Source organism: Podarcis pityusensis (assembly GCF_964106645.2).
Source record: "Podarcis pityusensis genome assembly, chromosome: 12".
In the NCBI taxonomy this organism is placed as follows: domain Eukaryota; kingdom Metazoa; phylum Chordata; class Lepidosauria; order Squamata; family Lacertidae; genus Podarcis; species Podarcis pityusensis.
In genome coordinates, this window is record NC_138037.1 from 14002080 (window position 1) to 14023403 (window position 21324).

Consider the following 21324-nt stretch of genomic DNA (forward strand, 5'->3'; position numbering starts at 1 on the left):
GCATGCTCAATAAATAGTCGGTGCCATCTAATCTCTCCACAAACAAATCAGGATGAATGCTGAAGAAACAGGTTGTCTGGAAGTGACCTAATAATTAACTGGACTGCAACTGGTCCTCCTTCAACAGAAAGGGCAGAAGAGGTTTCTGAATTCTGGGGAAGCAACGCAGCTCATTCCAAGCCTACCTGACATGGCTGGAGTAAAATGTTTCGCTCAAAGCTCTGCAAAAGCTGGACCCCTTTATACCAATGAATCGATATATCCACATGCTATCTAACATTTCTGTTCTGTACAGTACCTCTGTGTAACAGCTTCTCTAAGACAATTCTCAAGTGCTGGAGGATGAGTGGTGAAACTTCATACTTGTACACGTCTATCACTGGCACCTGTTGACATCTCCCAAATACTCCATCTGGAGAAGGTAAAAAAAAAGGGGTGGGGCATAAGGTAAAAGGGTGAATAAATCACATTGTTCTATGACATACCTACATACACAAAGAAATTTGCAATATGTTCTGTTACTATGACAGTTGCACTAAACATGGTAATGAGAAAGAGATACCTCCAGTTGTACGAAACGTGGTAATGAGAAAGTAATTGGTCACCTTCCCTTAAAAACTGCTTCACTTTTTGATACATCCTTTCTAGTAATGCCAAAGCAAATAAATAAAGCAATAAAGTGGTACCTTGGGTTAAGTACCCAATTTGTTCTGGAGGTCCGTTCTTAACCTGAAACTGTTCTTAACCTGAAGCACCACTTTAGCTAATGGGGCCTCCTGCTGCCACCCTGCCACCGGAGCACGATTTCTGTTCTCATCCTGAAGCAAAGTTCTTAACCCAAGGTAATATTTCTGGGTTAGCGGAGCCTGTAACCTGAAGCATATGTAAACTGAAGCGTATGTAACCCAAGGTACCACTGTAACTCTCATGAAAACCAGACTGCCCAGGAAACATGTATGTTAGTTTGCAGAGAGAGGGTTTCTTTCCCCCGCCCCCACTCCTTTTAATACAGGAGCTATGTAGTAGTAAATGAGTGGTGAATCGATAATAAGCAGCCAAGGCTAGTTTAATGTAGTACCCTCTAATGAATGCAATAAAAGGGAGCGGCTCATGCAACAATGAGATATTAATGGAACCTAATTTATTTAGCGCCATTCCATTCATCTAAAATGACAGACCCTTCTCATCAAGCTCTTTTCATATCACACCTTCTAATTAATTTAGGTCCTAATTAGTCTTTATTTAGAGAATTGTTCATTTCAAGACAAGCTTCCTGTGTGGGAAGAAGAAGATAGGCAGAGGAGGGGGAGTTCAAACATTCAAATTACCTTTCTCCCTTCCATACAAAAGACTAATTTAGAACTCGGGTGCTTATAATATCCTCTGACCATCTGCAGCGCTAGGCTTCAAAAAAATGGGTGCATTTATTGTTGTCTTCACCTGTACACAGTGATCCACAGAAAACTATTGAAAATGCAAAAAGTTTAATTAGCATGCTATTCTTCATACTGCTTGTTTTAATTCAGTAATTACTGCAGATATTGCATTCATAATCAAAAGGGACAGTGCAATTTGACTAATAGAACATAATATTGTGAATTAATTTGGAAGTACCTATTTATTTATATGGAGCTTCAACAAGATGAAAGAGTAGATAGAGGGGGAAACAGCTGCTCTCAACATTCAAACAGTCCGTCTATGGTATTATAGAGTACACACCTATATCAAAGTCATTTAATTTACATTATAAACTGGAATATTTTATATTATATTATATAACCTAGACTTGAAGAGATGCAGTTAAAATGTTTTTTAAAAAAAAAAAAAAAATTCTGCAAATTTTCAAGTGTGATTTCTTCCTAACAGTTGAGCAACGATTACTCCACACAAAAGATTTCTGCCACACCACCATATATTTTGAGTTAGCTTGGATTTCATATTTCTCTGTCCTACAAAATACTGAGTTCTGAAGCTATGGATAGCTTCTAAAGGGATACACGGACGTGTGGTGATGTTTTCCTTCCTGGCGAACACATGCTTGCTCTATTCTCTACACACACTTACAACAAAGCAAGCTGGTCTGATGAAATGCTTTATCTATTTTGTGTTTCTCATCCCCGGAGATAAGCCTAGCAACTGCCTTTAAGTAGCTACAAAACAGCACGGTTGTTCAGAGTATCCCAACCCGTTTTTGTTTTCAGATGTTCATTCAATGCATGTGAGGAGCAGGGCTGCATATGCCATTCCCACCCTCCATCTATGCGCATTCCCGGAGAGCTTGGAGAAACCTTGGGGAAGGGCTGTGGCTTAATGGTGGTACAGCATCTGCTTCACATGCAAAAAGGTCCGGTTTCTACAACAGCAGCAAGAATACTCACTGCAAAGTATTGGAAGACACAAGATCTACCCACACTGGAGGAATGGCAGATGAAATTGATGGACTACATGGAATTGGCGGAAATGACTGGTAGAATCCGTGACCAGGGAGAAGAGTCGGTGGAAGAAGATTGGAAGAAATTCAAAGATTATTTACAGAAATATTGCAAAATTAATGAATGTTAGAATGATGGTGGATTGAAGTTAAGTGGTTTCTAGCTGTACAGGCACAAAAGAATATGGAAAAATTGGTTTTTAATATGTAAAATGTAAAATTTAAAGTTATATTATATCAAGATTAAAAATTAGGATTAAAAAGGAGGGAAAGGAATTGTTGGATTAACATATTTAATTAGAATACAGAAGAGGGAGGTAAGAGGAGGTCCGGGAAACAAGTAAACATAAAAGAAGTGAGGAAAAGATGAAATTGTTTTAAATTGTTTTTTCTTTTTACTTTGTATTTTTTCTTTTTATTGTTAACTTTTTCTTTACTAATGTGGTTTTTTTTAATTTGTTTTTCCTGTGAAACTTTAATAAATATTATTTTTTTAAAAAAAAAAAAAGGTCCGGTTTCAATCCCTGGCATCTCCAGGTAGCGTTGGGAATGTCCCCATTCTGAAACTGGCCACTACCTGAGTGTAGACCCAGGGTCCCCAAACTATGGTGCATGGACCATCAATGGTCTGAAGAACACTTACAATTTGAATTCTATAGAATTCTATGGTGCTCAAATTTTGATATAGCACAATACAATGCAATCTGAGAAACAGCTTCTCATTTCTGACAGTAGTTGCTCACAGTATGCCAGAGGCATACTAGGGGTTGGTGAAATCAGCCCCTGCCAGGGGTGCAGGTCTAGGGGCATGTGCAAAAAACCCCTATCAGACTATGGAGTGCATGATGTATATGTGTGTGGCAATGCGCGGCTGCTGTCACACATAAAATGTAGTAATTGCTAATGTGGCTATGGTAAAGTGTGTGTGCTTTTTATGTGGTGCAGAGCACAAGGGACCCTAAATACACCTCTGCACAGAGGTCAAAGAGAATGCTGACTTCATGAGGAAGAAATCCTCTTAGGTTAAACTTTGAAAGCATCAGAAAGCATTCACATGTGAATCAAAGAGCAAAACTGAAAGATTATATAGGAAGGATCTAAATGGCAATAATTTCTCTCCCCCCGTCCCACGTCCTCTCCATCTCTCCCTGAAAGGAAGAAGCTATAGTTTGGGTTTTCAAAATGATTCCTTAATGAGGGGAAAAGAGAGGACTATAGAGTCTCTCGATAATAAAATGCTTGATAAGAAAATCAGTTTTAGGGCTTGCCAATCAGTTTGAATCCCCACAACGGGATGAGCTCCCGTTGCTCGGTCCCTGCTCCTGCCAACATAGCAGTTCGAAAGCATGTCAAAGTGCAAGTAGATAAATAGGTACTGCTCCGGCGGGAAGGTAAATGTTGTTTCCGTGCGCTGCTCTGGTTCACCAGAAGCAGCTTAGTCATGCTGGCCACATGACCCGGAAGCTGTACGCCGGCTCCCTCGGCCAACAAAGCGAGATGAGGGCCACAACCCCAGAGTCGTCCGCGACTGGACCTAATGGTCAGGGATCCCTTTACCTTTACTTTTAACTCCGCTTAAGAGAACACTGTTTTTGCTTATCTTCTTCCCTGATACAGCGTCTACTGTGGCACTCGCTAAGTTGATTTCTTCAGACATCTTTCTCCGTGTCTGAAAAGGTTCTAGCTGCACTCATTTCATCTTTCCAGGCTTGGGAGAACTCATTACAATTCAAAGAAGTAAGTTCTACTTTTATGTAGTGAAGGAGCTGTTTTAACATTTGTTTTACCAGCCTGCCCCCTGGGAGCTGTTGTTCAGTTTAAAAATAAAGAAGGATCCACTATGGAACCATGGGCTGCATCTGCCTACTCCAGCAGCCAAACTGCACCACATCATAAGGACACTATCCTGCAAAAAGAACAGCAGCCTACTTTTTATGTGATATGATATCTCACAAAGCCAAAGACAGTTGCTCTGGTGCACAGGTGGGGAATCTCAGGCCGGGGTGTGTGTGGGTGTGTGTGTGGGTGTGAATTGTAGCTATCCAGGCCTCTGTATCTTCCCAGGGCACATTTCTTCGTAGTCCAGCCTCGTATCTCCAGGCTTCACCCCTCAATAGTCCTGGCTCTGTACCCTCTTCAAATCCTTTTGCCTGCCTGGAAGATGTGCTTGAACTGTGGTAATGCCTCATGTTTCCCTGCCTGGAGAAAAGAGGTGAGTGTAGAAACCTCTCAATTTTGCTGTACAAACATAACAGCCTCACCTGTTGCTCCTCCTATTTTTGCCTCCGGCCCAGCGCACCACAGGCATGTGGCCTCCGAAAGGTTGCCCATGAGGGAATGTGGCCCCTGGGCTGCAATGGGGCTCCACCCATCCTCTAATGTAAATGTCTCTCTCCCTTTTAAGGGATCCCCTAAATTCTACGCAAAGCTGAAAGTGAAATTAAGGTACCTGAAGTCATTCCTAAAATTGTGGGATTTGAGGATAGTTCTATGCCACAGCCCTTGACACACTTCTTTTCATGTTCCTTAAATTGGCTGACTTGAAATTGCATTCAGTGACCTTTAAATGGAAGGGCAATGACGTCTGCTTCTAATAATGCAGTTGCTACATTGAAGCACTTAAAACACAGTTACTGTATGCATTAGCGCTCCCTAAATTATCGGTAGGCAAATAAAGGCCCGCGGGCCAGATCAGGCCCAATTGCCTTCTGGATCCAGCCCACGGATGGTCGGGAATTGCCGCGTGGATCGCCAGCATGCACGTTCTTTCCCTCTCCTTCCCCCTCCCTCCTCCCCGCCCTGCCTAGAGGAGGAAGGGGGCTGGGCTTTGTTGGTGCCAGCAGCAGCAGTGCTTGAGCGGCTGCCATTTTAAGCAGCCCCTCTCTGGAGCCCTTTTGTGCACTCATTGCTCATTGTCCCTCCACCTCCGCCAGCCCCTGCCGCTCGGAAGACACGGGTAAGCAGCCACTGGGGCTCGTGGTGCTCTTGCATCACTACCCCCCCCCCAAATCTAGTCTGGCCCCCCACAAGGTCTGAGGGACAGTGAACTGGCCCCCTGCTGAAAAAGTTTGCTGACCTCTGCCCTACATGGATTAGCCTTCACTGCAAGTTTTTAACCACTGGACTTGGCACAGTGTGAGGAGGGGGAAGGCAATGATCTTATGCCAGAATGGCGTCCTGCACAGAGCAACCTCCATGGCAGTCGCTTTCAAAGAACTGGTCACCAATATGTCTAATATACTAATATTTTCTGAGTAACTCAAAGCCAGGTGAGTTGACTGTGGTTACTCTCTAAGCTCATTCAGACAACCCCTGAGTGTGTCATTCCTCCTTTAAATAAGAGACAAGGCACCTCCAGCTCTTGAAATGATGTTGGTCTTAAACTCCCATCAGTCCCTAGAAAGAGGAGAGGTGAAAGACCACAAGTTCCCCATCCCTGCTGTAAATGAACACAAGAAGTGTGGGGAATCTAGTCCAGCACTGCTCAGCGTAAGGTTGCAGTTTCCTCATGGGAAACTGTTCCAGCAATGGCTCCTCCCTTGGCTCAGATTGTGATTAAATAGAATGAATGGCAGTTGTACCCAAAGGTGATGCTTGCTCAACCAGTTCGCTACAAGCAAACTGTAATCTGGCCCAATAAGGAAAGCCAGATTCATGCTTAATACTCCATATATAAAGAATAATTTCTCACCAATATCCAAGCTTGTCAATTTTTTTAAAAGTTTGTATATAACCTTCATTTTCTGATTGATTAATCTTGACAGGAGTTCCTCCACAAAGCCCTATGTACAAGTTCTTCACACATTCAAAATTGCACATGGGAGAGATATGCCATCATGGAACAATATCTATATTAGTAGATTTTTCAGCTTATTCTTCACTTTGCACAGCCATCCATAGCCTGTGGGGGGTTTCTGTTAAAAATCTTTTCCCAGAATCTCTCTTCATTAGAGCTAGTTGAGGTGTTTGGGTTTTGCTTTGTTTTTTGCTTCTTCTTCTCATGTTCATTCTACTACAGTGGTAGCTGGTGAAGGCGGTTTCTCAGTAGAAACCACTGTTATATTGTGGTAATTGAGAAGGGACTGACCACACTGGCTGCTGTACTCCCTGCCTCCAATAACACATCTTGGCATGTGAAGTTGTGTGTAGAAATTCCCTCCTCTATTGCCACACAATGGAGGATTTGACTAGCGAGCTGCCTCATCAGCCACAAGTGTTCTGTTGCTTTTTTTTCTACCTTAAATTTAATTGTTCTAGAGCAACAGCAGACAACCCATGGCCCTCCAGACATTGTTGGGACTCCAACTCCCATCAGCTCCAGTCAGCCTAACCAATGGTCAAAGATAGTGGGAGTTGTAATATAGCAACATCTGCAAGGCCATAGGTTTCCAACTCCTCTTCCAGATAGCGGAAGCTAATTTCAGACAGACATCATCCCCATTCCACATACTCCCAAGAGACACTAACCTTTTTTCTGATTTGGCTCATTTCCCCCCAGCAACGCTGCAAATAATCCTCTCAACTGTCGCAGTCACTTATATACCAATTTTGCCTCTCATTTATTTGCAAAACTGTCATTTGAAGCTTTCGAAACCTCTCCCACGAGGCAGCTCTCAGGCTGCTTGTGTTCACACTGCTTTTGGTTAGAAAATAACTGTGGGTTTCAAATTTTATTTTTTATTTTTGTGTAGAGCTCACAATAGTTTGAGAACCTCTTTTGTAGACTCAAACAACTGTAGTTGGGCAGAGAGATACTTCTTGAATACTGTGCAACCCTAATGAGACTGAGAGAGATTTCTTTTGAAGTGGGTTCGGTATGTTGTTAAGCAGACCACATTTTTATGATGTGAAACTATTAGGCTGCTTTGAACAGGTGGATGCAACCACCAGTTGCAGTTGTAATCCTGTTACTATTATGACACAGTACCACATTTTATATGAGATTACTCTGGAGTAAGTTACATTAGGGTCACCAACTGAGGATAGAGAACTCCAGCTTGGCCCCAGAATGATATTGCACAGTAACTGGTGGTTAAATGTTTATTTTTCATTCTTTCATTTGTTGCAAAAGGAATTCCAGAGCCATGTTTTCTTTCCAACATCCCATTAATCTGGAAAGATCTCAGTGGCACCAGTTGGACTACCCTGAAGTTAATGATTTGAGGCTTGAAGTTTAAGGATGCAGACGGAAAACAGCACAGATGCCTTCTTATCGTGGGCACCCTTCCAAAAAAATAAATAAAAGTATTTACTCTAGAACAAGGGAAGAACTTAAGCCACAATGCACTCAATTTAATGAAAGTAAAGGGGGTTTTTTGGTTTAAGTTACTACCGTAAACCTGTCAAGCAAACTTGGTTCGCAATAAAGCTCATTCTCCCCAGCTGCAGTCATATTTGGAACTACCTGTTAAGGGTGGAAAGATGAGCAGCAGGGCAGCAAAAAGGAGGTTTATCTATGGCAGCTAATCTCCTCAATCAACAGCACTCTGCTCTGCTCAACAGCCGTTGCCAAGTAACAGGCCAGAGCTTCTCTTATCGGCTTCCTAATGTTTCATTGACTATTCAGACAAGAATAGAAAGCTGTGACATGGAGGGTTATATGCAGCACAAAATGAAAACGGCACATTATGTGGGAAGAAAAAGAGAAAAATTTTAGTCCTTTTTAAAAAATAAAAAATAAAATATCTGGATAGTCAGTGGCTATTGTTCGTGTCCTCCACCATCACCTCGCCCACCAAGGTAATTTTCTGCACTGCTCATTCTAAACCACAAAAAACAAACAGGGGGAAGTTATAAATTTGCATGCATAAGACTCTTTTGGTCTTTCTTGGTAAAAGCTCAGCCATTCATTGACATCACCAATTCCCTCTATAAAGGAAAGCAGCCATTTCTCAGTTGCACGTTCCACTGGCAGATCAGAGTACTGGTGGCAAAGATGAAGGGGATTGGAATCTTTGTACATTATGCCCTGCTTGTAATAAAGGCAAATGCATGTCAAATTGGCAACGTTAAAATTTTATCTACAGCAACATCTCTCACGTACACAGAGAAGGATAGCAATTTCCAACCGGATCATTACTCATACAGCCTCTGCGCTTGTTTCCCATTCACATTCCAGGTTAGGCACAGGAAATTTCTTGTTTTAATACTTTAATACTTTAATAAAAATCCGATTTTCAGTGCAGAAGCATTTAATTAAAAACCTTAATTATGAGATGGAGTTTAAAAACAGGATCTTCTGTCATTCTCTCTTCAGGGTAATAAATAATCAAAAATTCTTATGCTTATCTTGCTAAATGTTACATACTACTTGGTAAGCACGTGGTATGAATACTTCCAATCTAAAACAAAAACCTTATTTTGTAACATGTATTTTATATCACATTCATAAATATTGGCTGCACAGGAATTTCCTCAAAATTCGCACTTCTGTAAAGGAAGACATGAACACAGAACCAGAATATTTCACTAAACCACATGGATGCAATATGTGATTTATTGACATATTATGCAAATACATACTACATAGACAGAACCATATCTCCCATTACATTTCAGAGGCACACATGAAACACTTTGGAGTAACATATTCCATGTCATATAGGATCGGAGAATCACAATGTATACTTATATCACAGAGTGAAGGCCAAGAAAGCTAAGTGCACAGGAAGCATCATTTGCAACAGAAGTTACTATCTTGACTTAGGGCAGAACTACATGTTATGAATTGCATTGTTGTTCCTTTAGAAGATTATTTTTGTCAGGCATTGAAATCTGCAATTTGAAGTGGAAGGCCAATTTTTTTTGGGGGGGGGGGAGAAAGAATAGGCTTCTTAATACTTTTTCCTACATGATCAAACCTTTACTACAAGATCAAACCTATCCATTCTTAAGGAAATCAGCCCTGAGTGCTCACTGGAAGGACAGATCATAAAGCTGAGGCTCCAATACTTTGGCCACCTCATGAGAAGAGAAGACTCCCTGGAAAAGACCCTGATGTTGGGAAAGATGGAGGGCACAAGGAGAAGGGGACAACAGAGGACGAGATGGTTGGACAGTGTTCTCGAAGCTACCAACATGAGTTTGACCAAACTGCGGGAGGCAGTGGAAGACAGGAGTGCCTGGGGTGCTCTGGCCCATGGGGTCACGAAGAGTCGGACACGACTAAACAACTAGAGAAGCTGCTTCCACTACTAATGAAGAAAAGATACAAGTAGCAGCACCTTTCCCCCCACCTGGAGTTAAAGAAATCGTGGCACAATTTTCAGATGAAAAATAGCTCAAGGGAAAATGGTTAAGAAGCCTCTCTGCAACACACTGGGCAAACTGCAGCTGCATTATAATTTATAAGTACGAGCAAAACTATAAGAAACTATCTTCTAGTTACTTCACAACTTGAGTATCATCAAGCAAGTAACACCAAGCAAATGACAGATAGATACAGATACAGAAATAGTTACAGACAGAAGCGATGATAGTGGAGAAATACAGCTATAGAAACAGATATAGACATATGTCTGTATCATAAGATGTAATCCATTGTGGTACTAACCACTGTACAGAACACAAAAGTGACAAGCAGATGGACAAGATTAGAGTGGGTGGAAACTACTTCAAAGTAATGGAGAGGCTGGATTATATATTTCCCACTTACATGTAGTTATGAACATCAGCACAAATTGACCCAGTTTGTTCTCGTATTGTGCTGCTTATACCTCACAACCCAGGGGAAAGTGTTGCAAAGCTCATTAGAAGAAAATGTGCGCTCAGACTGAAAACACACAAAAAACACTTATAGCTTTCAATGACATCTAACTGAAAATTATGTGCCTGGGACAGGTTTCTGTGTTGTTCACCACAGCACAAGACGAGCATCTCAATTTGAAAAACCATTTAAATAACCTTTATGGACAAAAAAACCCAACAAGTTGTCCTCTGATACCCAGCCTTGTTCCAGAGAATACTTTCGTTGTTGTTGTTTACATTTGCATTACCATCCCTAAGTGGTGAATTTTCCACAGCCTGTGTCCACAGTTACCTGCAACTACAAGAAGCCCATTTCCTTCTCAGGCGGTCTTAAGTCTGGCTTTGGACCTGACTGGGGAGCAATCAATCAAAACCATCTCCACAGGTGGCATCCCAACAACCAGCTTCCTTACATCCTGCTCTCTTCTCCTTGCTGCTGCTGCTGCTCAATGTGGCGCCCTCAGTATCAGACATGACATTCCTGACTGCATCTGATTCCCTCGGTCCCCTTTCCCTGTCCACATCCATCACACATGTGCTGCTCCCTGTTGCCTTCATATGGCCCCAGCCCAACACCAAACCTACCAATTGAAACAGCAGGTTGAAATTGCTATTTATAATAATATAATAATAATAATAATTTATCATTTATACCCCGCCCATCTGGCTGGGTCTGCCCAGCCACTCTGGACGGCTTTCAACAAAACACTAAAATACAATAACCTATTAAACATTAAAAGCTTCCCTAAACAGGGCTGCCTTTAGATGTCTTCTAAAAGTTTGGTGGTTATTTTTCTCTTTGACAACTGGTGGGAGGGCATTCCACAGGGCGGGCGCCACTACTGAGAAGGCCCTCTGCCTGGTTCCCTGTAACTGGGCTTCTCGCAGGGAGGGTACCGCCAGAAGGCCCTTGGCGCTGGACCTCAGTGTCCAGGCAGAAAGATGGGAGTGGAAATGCTCCTTCAGGTATACTGTTTTTCACAATACCTCGGTATTCACAATAAATAAAACTGGAAATTGATATCACCCCTTACGAAAAGCCCACCATGAAAGATCTTGCTCTTTCATACTTTCCTATGTGCACATGCAGATACAGACATTCTCGTGCACCTAAAAATGGGGAAAGGTCATGGAGGATAAAGGATAAGTGACTATGGTCCGCCCACTGGTATGGATGCTAAGCAGTGGCATGTCAATGAATATCCAAACAAAATGTGTGGAAGCTTATATGCTGATCACACACACCAGATCTGAATGCAATGCAAGGTCTCCATCTGGCAGCACCCTAACTTAAGTCCATTGACTTCAATAGGTTTATCATGACTATGACTTAGCTGGATACAACCCAGTAAGCTTGAAGGACGACATTTTAAAGTGTTGTAGAAAGGGACTGCCTGGCAGTGCATGCAGTGAGCTTTTTTGCACACCTGCTACTGCTGATATAAACACAGACACTCTTAGTGCAATAACCACACTTATCAATTTATTTTCATTTTTTCTGCCACTTAACAGCAGTTCTGCGAATGAGGAAATTGTTCTGTGCTGTTTGAATTATTGAACAGATCCAACAAGACATCAAGCAGTTTGGAGGGGAACCAATCAAATTATTTTAACAGTATTTTGTAGCAAATTCATGTGGGATGCAACTGTTTTCTCTTATTATCTTCAACAAGGCCCCGTTAGCCAGACATCTATTATCTGCCCCAATTATCTAAATTCCCGGTATGTTCATATGTAGCACTATGTCAAGACATACCAACAAAAACAGCATTCTTGCTTAACCAAACATTTAATTATCTGAATGTTTTCAGTTGCTTTCCTGACAATTTGGATAAACAAGATTGGACTCGTGTACAAATCAGTGCCACAAATATATACCAATAACTAAGAACCAGCAGGCCTGTCAATTATAACAAAGTAATACAGCTTAATGGGAGGGTGCGGAATAATGTAGGTCTTTAGGTTAGCTGGTTCTATTAAGCCACCTTTCCTTTCATAAACAAACTAAAACACTTTCAATGGGGGTGGAAGGATGCAATGTCTACATATTGCAATTCTTCCTTGTTGCACTTTGGTTCTGGTGTTTTTAAAGGCTTCAGAATAATTTCTGTAAAACCAACATGGATCATCTTTAATTACTATGTTGCAACCATGGTTATTTAAAAACCCGGCTTCAGAATAGTAGATGACAAACATTAATGAGCAGTAATGCACACATGGTATTGTAAATGAAAGGATAATGAAAGCAATTTATTTGAAAATTAAAATATGATTAAGAATGGCAGTCTGAACTAGGGCGCAGATGCGTGGAGGGGGAAAAAAGCAACCAACATGCAACCAGACTCTCATTAATTTAGGGACTTTGTGAAATTGCTTTTCTTTCTCTGACAGTTTTTAATATAGAGTAACTTAACTAGCAGGCCGGGTATGTAGCCCAGAATCCTCAGCCTTTTTAGAGAGGTTCAGAGGAGTTGGAGTACAATACTAGGGAACAGTATATATATATATATATATATATATATATATATAAGCTGCCACCCAACACATTCTTTTAGGTTGGGATACCAATAGTTTAATCGGTAACACAAACCAGTTAAACCATAGTACTGATCTATAGGGACACAGGTGGCTCTGTGGTCTAAACCACTGAGCCTCTTGGGCTTGCCAATCAGAAGGTCAGCGGTTCGAATCCCCACGACGGAGTAAGCTCCCTTTGCTTGGTCCCAGCTCCTGCCAACCTAGCAGTTCGAAAGCACACCCCAAAGTGCAAGTAGATAAATAGGTACCACTCCAGCAGGAAGGTAAACACCCCGTGCGCTGCTCTGGTTCGCCAGAGGCGGCTTAGTCATGCTGGCCACATGACCTGGAAGCTGTCTGCGGACAAACATCGGGTCCCTCGGCCTAGAGAGCAAGATGAGCGTGCAACTCCAGAGTCGTCTGCGACTGGACCTAACAGTCGGGGTACCTTTACCTTTGCCTTTACAGCTCATTATATCTGTGTTCAAGTATCTGAGACACATATCAATAAGAACTCAGAAGGGCTTCAGAATATTGGACCAAAGCAGTTCTATTTCCAAATGCCTCCAGGCAATCATGAACAGGGCTTTTTTCAGCCAGAACTCAGGAGAACCCAGTTCCAGCACCTCTCATGTGGGCACCATTGCCATCCTAAGAGAATGAGGGAGGCGTTCTTGGCAAGTTCTGGCACCTCTTCCCACCCCCCACCCCCCAGAAAAATAGCACTGGTCATGAAGGTAACAGCCCTTCCATATTGTATGCACTCAACAGCTGGTATTCAGGTTAATACTCCATCTGAACATATTTAGGCCAAATATGGGTGGAAGATCTCATATGTAGCTTGTGATTCTTTTTCAGACTTCTTTCCTTCTTTATATGCATAGTGCAGCCACTGGGGCTGAAATTTGAAATGGAAGGCTTCCCCACCCCACCCCCTTTGTGTCATTCCCCTACTTTAAAACTAAGCTATATAGGTATAGTTCGTGGTTATTATGGGTGGGTACTGTAGCAATTTAAAATTGTAAAACGGCATGTGTAAAAGGGCCAGTTCAAACATTAGACACTGCCATCTATGGTCAGAAACCTGGATCACACTGGAAAGTCTTTAAATGTTGCCATTCTCTCTCTCTCTCATCAGGAAAAAATACCACAATATACCGTAATCTTTTCAATCAAAAGAAGAGAAGCAAAGCAGGAAAAAACATTTTTAGATTTTTTCCAGATAGGATTTCTTATCTATTAGCACTGTTAAACAATTTTAGCACTCTGGATGCTCTCTCAAGAAAGTGGTATATATATAGTAAATGTTTCATTTCTAGCCTGTTAGCTGCACTACACTTGACATATTAAAACGATATAAAAGAATATCAAATTATTTTTTAATAAAACAAAACCCAACAATAAATCCTAATTAGAGGCCACATTAATCAGAGCACTTTTTCAGCGAGAAAGATACCGCCTTGGCCGGGGCTTAAGGAGCAAGGTCAATGCAAATTCTATTTTAATGATAATTATTTCAGAAAAGGTGGGAATTTGTCAGATGTCATTTATGACTGGCCAATTCCCTCAGCATAAAAAAGAAAAGAATACCATGCTGCAAACAAAAAGTTTCCCTGTTTGGCCATAGTCAAAACAGTTGTATGAGCTTGCCCATGATTTACTGATCCCAGCATTGCTAGTTCTGTCCATACTGAGACATAAAAATATTCACAAGGTGCTCATGAGGTAAAGTTTAAACAAACTTTACCTCCAAACCTGAAACAGAAACCCAGTTTGAATTATGGTTTACAAGTCTGATTTGGAGGCAAACTCTGGTTTGTATTAATCAATTGGACCAAACTTTGTAACCCAAAGCAATGAAGGGATTCTTTTTTTAAAAAAAAAAATTATTGCTCAATTTCCACATAACAAATTATCAAACCATATAATCGCCTACATAATTTACCCCCTTTTCCCCCTCCCTCCCCCCCACCAAAGACTTTCCTCAGCTCCTCTCTCTGATTTCGCTGCACATATTTTCTCTGCATATTATAAAATTGTATATATCCTTACATATCTGTGCATCATGTTATCAACAATAAATTTGTGTATGCTTATTCAAAACCTGCCAAGGAGTCCAGTTCATTTTGTTGTGTTTTTAAAGCAATGAAGGGATTCTTCAGCTACCTTCATGCCTCTCACCTTGTCAACATGCTTTCCTACCACTGTATGTAGTTCAACTCAACTACACATACTATCATCTAAGTCCATTTTAAACATACAATAAAGTAGGTTCTTCCCTGTAAAATCCCTTGTGAATAACAAGTTAATCTTTAAAGGCACACAGAATTGTTTGTTTCTTAGTTTTAACAGTGGGGCCATACTATGTTTTAAAAGAAGATCAAAATCATATGTATAGATAGAAAATCTGTTTCACTGTTAGGCATTGAAGTTTGAGGTATCCTCGGCTTGTGGTGAAAAGAAACATTTGTTGTGCAACTTTCCACTTTTTAATAATATGGAAGAAAGCAATGCAAGTACTGCAATCTTGTGAACAAACCATTCTGTGAGTTTAATATCTTACTGTAAATTTAGAGTCTTAATGAAAAGCTTTTCCATGGCTAGAAGAAACCACAGAAATTGCGTCAAACTATTTCCCAGGATGCTCCTACATTTTAAAAGCATGAGTGAAGAACAGCGTCAAGTTGGTGGGCCAACTCCATCTCCAACTGCTGCAGGCAGACTTTTGACCTGCCAATCACCTGGTGTAGTTATGACATTAGCTGACAAGTTCAAAGGTACTTGCTTTTGGTACTAATCAGCTGATTGGTGCCGAGAGCAAGCTGCTTTGAAGGCACACTCAAGGATCCCTTTGAAGTCGGTTTGCAGGTACAATTTGCATTCAAACCATGCCTGCAAGCAGAGAAAAGCATTTCCATTTGCAGGCGCAGTTTCAATCCACCACTGCAAATAGATTCTCCTTTCAGGAAAAGCTGGTGCAAAGCCCTGCCACACCGCCAGGTGCAGAGGGGCGAGATCTCCCCCTCTCACCAAGCGACAAAGCTGGGAGGTGGAACGGTCAAATCAGCCCTTATGGGTGCCGCTTGAGAAAGCTACCTCATCCTGCCTCATGAGTGGACCAGCTCTGGGCAAGGGCTTTCCAAGCACCACCAATCAAAAGTTCAGGGATTTAAAGGCACTGCTCATCAGCTGATGCCCCATATAGTATATGCTGTCAGATATAGAGTAAAGGACCCCTGACCGTTAGGTCCAGTTGTGAATGACTCTGCAGTGCTCATCTCGCTTTATTGGCCAAGGGAGCTGGTGTACAGCTTCCAGGTCATGTGGCCAGCAGGACTAAGCTGCTTCTGGCGAACCAGAGCAGCGCACAGAAGCGCCGTTTACCTTCCCACTGGAGCAGTACCTATTTATCTACTTGCACTTTGACGTGCTTTCGAACTGCTAGGTTGGCAGGAGCAGGGACTGAGCAACAGGAGCTCACCCCATTGTGGGGATTCGAACCGCCGACCTTCTAATCGGCAAGCCCTAGGCTCTGTGGTTTAGACCACAGCACCACCCGCATCCCTTAGAGCAGAGAGATACGGCTTAGCAACTAGCAAATAACCTCACAGGCCTGGTGGGGAGGCCCTAATTAAAGCCGTGGTCCAGAGAATGCCCATCACTGCTTTAAAGTATTGTTCAAATGTTCAGGTTCTGAACATGGGTGTATATACTGTATGATAAACACACACACACACACACACACACACACCTGTCACTCAAGACAGACACTGATGAAATCCAGCTAAACAAGAGCAAAACCTTATTTGAGTAAATGAGAAGGAATAAACATGAGTAATAAATTGGACCAAGGTCTGGTCCAAAAGTATATGAGACTACCAGTGTGGTGTAGTGGTTAAGAGCGGTAGTCTCCTAATCTGGTGAACCGGGTTCACGTCTCCGCTCCTCCACATGCAGCTGCTGGGTGACCTTGGGCCAGTCACACTTCTTTGAAGTCTCTCAGCCCCACTCACCTCACAGAGTGTGTGTTGTGGGGGAGGAAGGGAAAGGAGAATGTTAGCCGCTTTGAGACTCCTGAAGGGGAGTGAAAGGCGGGCTATCAAATCCAAACTCTTCTTCTTCTTCTATGTTAAAGCTATGTAGGTCTAGGTGTGGTCAGTGCCTACATCAGTAAACACACTGAGTGGGTGAACACTTGGGAGTGTAAGCTGCCTTGGGTTCCATCATGGCACAAAAATGGCACAAAAATGTAGCAAAGTGTTTTTCTTTAAACAAAAAACAAAATGTAGACATATAAGTATAGCATAAAGAGATTCTTAACATTACTTAGTTCTTAACAATACCCTTTGAGATAATTACAAAGGATGCTGTTTGTCTATAAAGTAAGTTCTGCCTAAAACTCATATGAAGGAAAGAAGGCAGCTCCAAGGAAAATGCCAATATGCCGCAGAACAACATTATGGAAATAGAAATTGGACACCACATTGAGCTGACCTTGAAGACTTGGCTTATCACAGATGAAAATGACTTGTGAAATGACAATTTGGCCATAATTGACTAATGCTCTTCTGAAAGAAGGCTTCCCCACTTCTGTTGACTAAGAATGCTTTTTACCTCAAAGCACTGAACAGGATGTTCTTAAATTCCACTATTTTAGTACATTAAAATTTTGAGCCTTTTTCTTAAGCTTTAGGGAAAACAAAACCATACTTATGTTTCCAATGAAATGTGAGCAAGAGCAATGAATAATATTCATAATAAAAGAGTTGTTTCCTTACAATTTATTCTTGTGCTCACACAGAGAGAAGAAGATTGCTATTCAAGAGTATATGTGCTTTTGCCCTTATTGCTTCACCATTCATTTGCTACACCTCTGAATCAAAGGCACATACAGTTATCTAGAAGGGTTGGTGTAGACCACAGAGGTCTATTCCCACATGTGAAATGCCCCATCCACTTTTGCTGATGCAGTGACTCATTAAGACCAGCATTTGCGAACCCTCCACTGTTGCACCCTCAAGGGAGAAAGGTACCAAAATCTATATTTTTCGCTAAAAGCTTCTGTCACAAATCCAAGGCATCGTAGCAAGCCTGTTGAATTTGAAATATGCCCCGTCTCTAGTAGAAGAGATTGCACAGAGGGAGACAGTACCTTGTATCCTGCTAGTGGGTTTCTAAGCAGAGAGACAGAAAGGTTTGTTCACCCTCTTAGAAAATCACCCCCTTGAATAAGGCACAAGACAGGCATAGGCAAACTCGTCCCTCCAGCTGTTTTGGGACTACAACTCCCATCATCCCTGACCACTGGTCCTGTTAGCTAGGGGTGATGGGAGCTGTAGTCCCAAAACATCTGGAGGGCTGAGTTTGCCTGTGCCTGGCATAAGACATGAATTGTTAACTTTTATTGGAAGTCAGATAGTCCTGACTTTCAAAGGGACTTCAGCTAGGCCACTGCTTAGTGGTTGAAATTCATGTGATTAGCTGTCTAGTGGAACCAGACAAAGATGATTAGGGTTGCCTCCATTCTAATGAAACAAAGCTCATTGTGGTAGATTTTAAAAAATATATATTCAATCATGGGATTGAATTAGTAGTCTGCCAGGAGGCAAGCTACTGCCTTGGAATGCCTTGGAATGCATATGCTTTAAGTCTTTGTCAGTGCAGTCCGATACATCTACTCAGAAGAAAGTCCTGTTGAATCTCTGCATGGTAGCCTTCTGGACTATAGCTCATGGTTAGTGAGGAAAGAGCTTAACCATAAGTCCTGGTTCAGCCAACATGCTAAGCCAAACTTTGTTGGCACAATGCATCAGTAAAAGGGACGGGGAGGAGCAATATGGCTGTGGATGCCTCTCTGAGACCTCACACATTTACAATGCCTTGATATAGTTTGGCTTTCCATGTCATCTAAAGCAGCCCAATTTGTTATAAGGTGCACCTGTCCACAGAAAGCAGGTACCATACAAAGAAGAACAGAATTTACTACTGGGAGAAATTACTTTTCACTTTAAGAGTGCTGTTCAAAAAGATGAAAAACACCAAGAAGTTGCCTCTGGTTTTTCAAGGTTTTGCTATCTTAACTGAAGCCAGCTCTCAAACTAAAATAAAACTGATAATTTCTTAGCAAGCTGGGTGGGGGCAGGGGAACCAATAACATAAAAATTGTCAAAATGAATAGGACTTAATGAAAGTCTCGATTCTTTTTTTCCTGTTTGGAATACTTAATTAACATATTTATTGAATTACATCGGCAATGTAGACAGGAATACATTGAAATGCATTGATTTACCCTTCTTCCTCTCAACTTAAAAGCAGCACAGATGCACAACAGCTCCTCATCTTGTTTCTGTCACCTCCTTTTTCAAGAGCCCCCCCAAATTGGCAATTTAAAACTTATTAATTCTATATCCAGTATGTACTGTTAATGACATTAATGATGCGCAGAGCACATCAGAATGAGGTACGTTCAAAAGAAGGTCACGTGCTGATCTTACAAATTTTAAATCAAACAAGGAGCTCTGTAGACCTCCCGACTCTTCAGGCTGTTTTAACAACTGAGCACTAGAGATCATTCTGAATGTCATTATACATCAAAAAGATGAAAGATGTGCCTCCCCTGTCATATCTGATGTACCATTTGCAGAACACAATTTAATTGTATGTTATAGCAACGCCTGCCAAGAAACACTATCATTGAGGATAAAACGTATTGGCACTGCCTGCTGCAGCAAAACTGGAAAAGGTGAGGAGAATGGCAGGCAAAATGGTGAAGGGTACACACACAGGAGTAGCTCTTCAGTGCTGAATGAAGGAAGCCTAAAGATGTGTCTGAAAAGCATGAAAGGTTGAGAAGAGCTGAATAGGGAACAGCTGTTGAGCCTTTCCTGTCATTCACTAACAAGGCAGCAGGAACGAAACGAACGTAAGCAGAGTTCAGAGCAGCAGACTTATAAATAGTAAACAAAAATAATTGAGTCGTCCCCCCCATCCTCTCCCCTGAGCAAACTGAACTCGGTTCCATGGAACATGCAATTGTACACTCCCAGTTTATTTATTTATTTAAAAAGGACTTTTAGAAATTCAAGAAAATGTTAGGAACAACATCAGGGAGTAAGGACACTGCATGCAGTGAAGAAGAACTGCAAAAACATGCTGCCCTGCTGATCTCCTTCTAAATACCTGAAATAATATTCATAGGCACAGATAACTGGTTCAGAGCGAGTCACTGGACCAATCCGTCCAGGTCCTTGTCTAAAACAACTGCTGCCATTTCTGGTTAATTGAGGAGTTAAAAACAACAACAACCTACCATAGAAATGAGGTGCAGGGACAGAGATGATGAAGCAGGAAACTGGAGAAGATAAAGAGTGCACAACAGTTTTTACGGTTAGTGTTATGTACTGAAGTTCTCACCCTGGGCCAGCAGGGGGATACTGTAGATAGTTATGCAAATGAAGGATCGAAAGTGATGTTCAGTGATTGGATAGTTTTAGAAAGTTGTTACAGTAACAAGGTACTGGAGCTCTATATAAGCAGGCTGACTGAGCCCTTCAGCTCAGTTCTGTTCTGGCATCTGAATAAAGAAGAGCTGTTTGAAGAATCGCTGTGTCGTCTGATATGTTCACCCACGACTTAACAGTTAGGTTAAAAATATTGTGTAACAGGCCTTACGTCAGAAGATAGTTTAGAATCATTAAACTGAGAAATATTGGTATGTGTCTGTAAAGCTCAGAGAATGGTCTAAAGGCAACTGGTGTGGCTCCATTGTCTCTGGAGCTAAGCCTGACAGGCACTGTGTGTACCTCAGAACTACTAAGATCGTATCGCCTGCTTTGGTGTGTAGTGCCCAGGATCAAACTTGCTTGGTCAGGCCCCTGGAGTGCCCCTAAATATTTGGAGAGTATTTCTACATACTTGCAAAGAACAATTAACAGTATATTTTCTGTCCTGGGCAGCAGGATGCCTGCTTGCATGTTTTCACCTCCTGCAGAGAGTTGCAAATTGCTGTATAATGCCATCTCAGAAAGGCGTATCAGTTAAAGGTGAGCCACTTCAGCTGGTAGGCAGGTGCTAATACATTTGCAGGGACATGTGCGTGGAGAGCTGAAAAAGGCACACAAAGCAGGCTGATGTACCTTTTCAATCATCCTTCTGGCATTTCAGCCAACAATTATATTTCTCATTAGCAACTGCTTTTTTACACGTTCTCTCTCTGTTTTCATTTTGTGCAACTCCAGTTTTTGTTCCACGGTGCCTACTTCAGAAGATACAGGTCTCTGCTTATTTTTAGCTTTCTACGCAATCATCTGCTGCTTACAAAAAAATGCTCTGCACTTTAAAACAGCCTTTCTGCATGTATGGGTTAAACTAGGCAATATATTAAATGTGTGATCACAACCAATGTTCTAAGAATACACGACTGGCTTGTTAACCATTTAATCTTGAATCTATCCAAGCATGGGCATATGAATCTTAGTTGTCACAAATCTTGTGTCTCACTTTAGCCCCCAACCCATACTCCTGACATCTGAAATACCACGCTAGGCATTGCAGTGTGTAGTACTTAAGACCTACATCAATTGATGAAAGACCTTTATTAAATAACTATTTATAACTTTAAGCATTGGTAT

At 41.6% G+C, this 21324-nt stretch overlaps 1 protein-coding gene across 1 annotated transcript in view; it reads right to left on the minus strand.

Moving 5' to 3' along the window:
• The window catches only part of PTPRN2 (protein tyrosine phosphatase receptor type N2), a 610006-nt gene that overhangs the window by 505956 nt on the left and 82726 nt on the right, over window positions 1-21324 (minus strand). The window contains exon 3 of the mRNA XM_080974012.1: window positions 299-412. Within this exon, the coding sequence (XP_080830138.1) occupies window positions 299-412 (114 nt within the window). The remainder of the gene's footprint in view (window positions 1-298; window positions 413-21324) is intronic.